This window comes from Mus caroli, chromosome 9 (assembly GCF_900094665.2).
Source record: "Mus caroli chromosome 9, CAROLI_EIJ_v1.1, whole genome shotgun sequence".
NCBI lineage: Eukaryota > Metazoa > Chordata > Mammalia > Rodentia > Muridae > Mus > Mus caroli.
This window is the reverse complement of record NC_034578.1, coordinates 110250773-110255310: the sequence shown is the minus strand read 5'-3', so window position 1 is coordinate 110255310 and position 4538 is coordinate 110250773. Positions and strand designations below refer to the sequence as shown.

General features: G+C 48.1%; 1 protein-coding gene across 1 annotated transcript in view; it reads left to right on the top strand.

Annotated features, from left to right (window-relative positions):
- Positions 1 to 1909, top strand: part of Cmtm8 (CKLF like MARVEL transmembrane domain containing 8) — a 56077-nt gene extending 54168 nt beyond the window's left edge. Inside the window, exons 3-4 of the mRNA XM_021171330.2 lie at positions 535 to 651; positions 1544 to 1909. Coding sequence (XP_021026989.1) covers positions 535 to 651; positions 1544 to 1627 — 201 coding nt within the window. The 3' untranslated portion in view covers positions 1628 to 1909. The remainder of the gene's footprint in view (positions 1 to 534; positions 652 to 1543) is intronic.
- Positions 1910 to 4538: the final 2629 nt, after the last annotated feature.

Genomic DNA, 4538 nt, shown 5'->3' with positions numbered 1-4538 from the left:
CTCTGCCTCTGCCTCTGCCTCTGCCTCTGCCTCTGCCTCTGCCTCTGCCTCTGCCTCTGCCTCTGCCTCTGCCTCTGCCTCTGCCTCTGCCTCTGCCTCCCAGGTGCTTGCCCCCCAACCATTTTTTAAAAGGTGGGAAGTATGTCGTTTGACAAATGATGAAGGTATATGAGCCTCTCTAAATCCCTAGACATGAAACTAAGTCAGAGGAACCATCTGGGGAAATAGGACCTGCCCCCTCTACTCTTTCTTTCTAGGCTTAAATGACTAAAGGCAATGTATTAAGCAGCACATACTACATACAGTGTCCATTTTTGTTTGTAACTTATAAAATCGAGCTGTTTCTATTGAATGTAAATTTTCAGTAGCTCCCTTGAAAATCTTGCCATCTCTGGTGGCATCCCGCGGTGGGCTGCAGTGACACGCTTCCGTCCTGGCCCTCCCTAGCTGTCCACTTGGTTCCCTTGCACACCAGGGTACAGCTCCTGCCTGTCATGAGGTCCCCTTCCCTCAACAGTCTGCCCCTCTTTACAGGGCCTGTGCTTTAATGGCAGTGCCTTCGTCTTGTACTTCTCAGCTGCCATAGTGGACGCATCTTCTGTCTCCCCAGAGAAGGAAGGACACAACTTCAACAGCTGGGCAGCCTCCTCGGTGAGTGAGTCCTTCCAAACACCACCCGTATCCTCCTAAAACTTCCTCCCAGGGCCGGCCTGTTCGGGGATCAGGGAGGGGTCATGTTATCTGCAAGATACAAAGACCACTTACTTGTAATAGCAGCAAAACAACAGTCAACTGGTTGATAGCCAACAAGGCATTAAAACTTATAGGTTGGGCTTGGGTTAACATACAGCAAGAATGAGCCAGTATATGGCAGCTGAGGAGAGTAATGGCTGAAGGTATGGCGTGCAGTTGGGACCCTTGTAGGACAGAGTAACAGTGACATCCTCCCTTCCTGCAGCTGAACCCCGCCTAGCTCCTCCTAACAGAGATGTGCACATTGAGATTCCAGATTCATAGACACAAACACTGGCTGTGTGTATACGGCAGAGGCTGGCTCGCCTCGTGTCTAAGAGCTGGTGGCAGACACTGGAGGCTGAGCCCTGTCAAGGTTACCTGAACTAGATTAGGCGCCCACAGCTCCATCATGACCCCTCAGTGAACTCCCTGAGGAGTCCTCAGATCTGTCCCAGAAACTCAATCAGTGGGGCACACCAGAAAAGGAAACAGAGGGAGGGATGACCCAGTCGGTACTGGTGTGAGCCACCGTACCTGATGACCTGAGTTTGGTCCTAGGGACCTGCATGGTAAAAAGAAAGAGTGGGTCCTCACAGATTGTTCTCTGACCAACACATACATGATGATGATGATGATGATGATGATGAATTTTAAAGAAAAAGGCTATTGAAACAATAAAGTGGGTTTAGAGAAGGAACCCTGGATCAAGTCCAAGGCAGTCTGAGCACCAGACACAGTGGAGGGAAACACTTTTTCGAGTCAGACTGCCTGCTGAAGCCCTGTCTCTACCACACTTCCTTCTCCACAGTTCTTTGCCTTCCTGGTCACCATCTGCTATGCTGGAAACACGTACTTCAGTTTCATAGCCTGGAGGTCGAGGATGGCACAGTGACTCTCCCTCCTCAGATAGCGGAGAAGAGGACACACCAGGACGAATCCCACTGTTATAAAAAAAAAAAAAGTTGTAGCTATAATGTATATTGCCCCAGAATTGTATTTAACTAATGTTTTTGTATCTTAGTTAAATTAGCTCCTAGTGTCTTGTTACAATTGAGCTGGATATTTACTTGGGGAGTGCTGTGGCTTCGAATGAACCCTGAAGTCTCCTGATGTCCTTCTAGCCTTTATTTTTCTTACACAATGTATAAATAAATTGCTAAATGTTAAGAACGTGTGGAGTTTGTAAAGCTAACATTTGAGATTACATTTGTTTCGTGTGTGTGGATGTGTGTTTGTGCATGGGTGCGGGGGCGCCAATGTGTCACAGTGCACATTGAGCCCAGAGGAGAACTTGCAGGAGTGAGTTCTCCCCTTCCACGCTACAGGTCCCAGGGATAAAATTCAGGGCTCCAAGCTTGGCTTCAGGATCCTTTCTCTGCCCACTGACCCCATCTCACTGGCCCAAAGCTAACTTTTTATTGTAAAGATTTATTTTTATGTTTAATCGTGTGTGTGTGTGTGTGTGTGTGTGTATGTGTGTGTGTGTGTAATTGTGTGTGTGTGTCTGTTTGTCTGTCTGTCTATGCAGGGCATCAAATTGCTGTGTCTGGTTTTAGGTAGTTTTGAGCTTGGGTCCCCTGCAAGAGCAGCCTGTGGCTCTTCCCTGCTGAAATCTCTCCCAAGCTAAGGCTGATTGTGACTGATAAGGGACACACCCAGAACTTGAGTACTAGGCAAGCTTTCTGACTCACAGGGATGCTTAGAAGACACTTGTCCTTAGTCACCAGGACAGGGTAGCAGGAGAGACCCATCTCTTCTGATCTGGGAACCACAGTACCAGTGACTCTCACATGCTAGCTCATACCGTAGAGCCGTCAAATGAGACACGTTCTCAGGCTCAGCAGTGAGCTCTTGCAAAAAGTACTGCCAGGGCAGGGACGAGTTTGTTTTTAAACACGTTAAATAAGTAAGTAGCCTTTAAAAGGATCAATAGGTACAGACTCCTTTAAATCCTTTAGCTGAGTGCTGAGAAGATACCTCAGTTGTCTTGCCAGCGGAGGGCCTGGTTTTGATTTTCAGAACCCACATCAAAACTAAAAACCCTTAAAATGAGTACTTCAGATGCCCCAAGTTCAATACCTAGGATAATGGTGCACAGGTGTGACCCCAGCTAGAAGCTGGGGGATCAGGAGTTCAAGGTCAGCTGGGGGCTACATCAACCCACCTCCACCACTCTACCCCACCCCCAAAAAAGTCAGGCTTGGTAGTTCTTTTATATTTTGGTTGTGAGCTGAGCCCTCTCTCCAGCCCTGGTAGTTATACTGCCAGCACTAGTGAGGCAAAGTCTGGTGGACTCCTGGGGGTTCCAGTCAGCCAGTACAACCTACTTGTGGAGTTCCAGGCCAGTCAGACCCTGTCTTGCAAGAATGAGGAACTATATCTTAGACTATTCTCTGGAATGCCTGTGAGTATACACACACACACACACACACACACACACACACACACACACACACATAGAGTGTTCCTGCTGACCCCAAAGATGTGTGTGCCAAAATGTCTACATGTCTCAAATCGTTATCAAAGACTGCAAAGATGATGTCTTCTGCAGCTCTTATCAGATGGAGGGAGAAGTCAGATGAACCAGGCAGATGCACCAAGAGGAAGTGTTTTTAAGCAGGACAGTTCCTGCTGTCACAGCAAGTATCTTGGGGTAACCTTTCAACTCGGGTTTTTAAAAACAAGATAAACCACAGAAACGTTAGTGGGCTTGGTGTCGTGTGCAGGGCTGAAGGCACGCTCTTTCAGGATGATGTCCCACTGGCTTCTAGGGCTCCTCCTGGTCCCTGCAAGGCACTGATTCTTTCACTGGTATGCTTGGGTTTGTCCTCCTGCTTATCTGGTTCTCCATGGCACCCCCGGGTCAGCCTGCCACTTGGAACAATAGAATAAACTTCCCATGTTACTGTCCAGACTGCTGCTCCTTGCAGTATACCTAGTAAATGTTGCTTGCTATGATGATCTCAATGGTGAATGTATTCACCGTGCACATGGCCTAAAGCAGCCATTCTCAACCTATAGGTTGAAACCCCTTTGGAGGTCAAATGATCCCTTCATATGGGTTGCCTAATACCATCAGAAAACCATACAATTACTTAATGGTAGCAAAATTACAGTTATAAAAAAAATCAACGAAATAGTTCTATGAAAAGGGAGTTACCACAAAATGAGGAACTGTATTAAAGGGTTGCAGCAACGTTAGGAAGGTTGAGAAATGCTGGTCTCAAAGGTGAATATATTCACCATCCACAATCCCTTCCTCACCACTATGACAGCGAGTCCACTTCACGACCCTGTCCTCCTAAAGAGAAGCCAGGTCTGGTGGTCTGAGTAAGAATGGTTCCTAGAGGCTTGTATCTTTGAATTCTTAGTCTTTCCGGAGTGGCACTACTTGGGAGGGATTGGGAGGTGTGTCCCTGTTAAGGATGTATGTCACTGGTGGGTGGGCTCTGAGGTTTCAAAAGCCCAAGCCAGGCCTAGTGTCTCTCTCTTCCTGCTGCCTGGGGTTCCAGATACAGAACTCTCAGCTCCTTCTCCAATGCCATGTCTGCCTGGGTGCCACCGTGGATGATACTAGACTGCCTCTCTGAAACTCTAAGCCAGCCCCAATTAAATGCTTTCTCTTAGGAGAGCTGCCATGGTCACAGTGTCTCCTTACAGCGACAGAAAGGTGACCTGGACACCAGCCATGGTGGTACAAGCTTTTAAGCCCAGAGGCAGAGGCAGAGGCAGAGGCAGAGGCAGAGGCAGAGGCAGAGGCAGAGGCAGAGGCAGAGGCAGAGGCAGAGGCAGAGGCAGAGGCA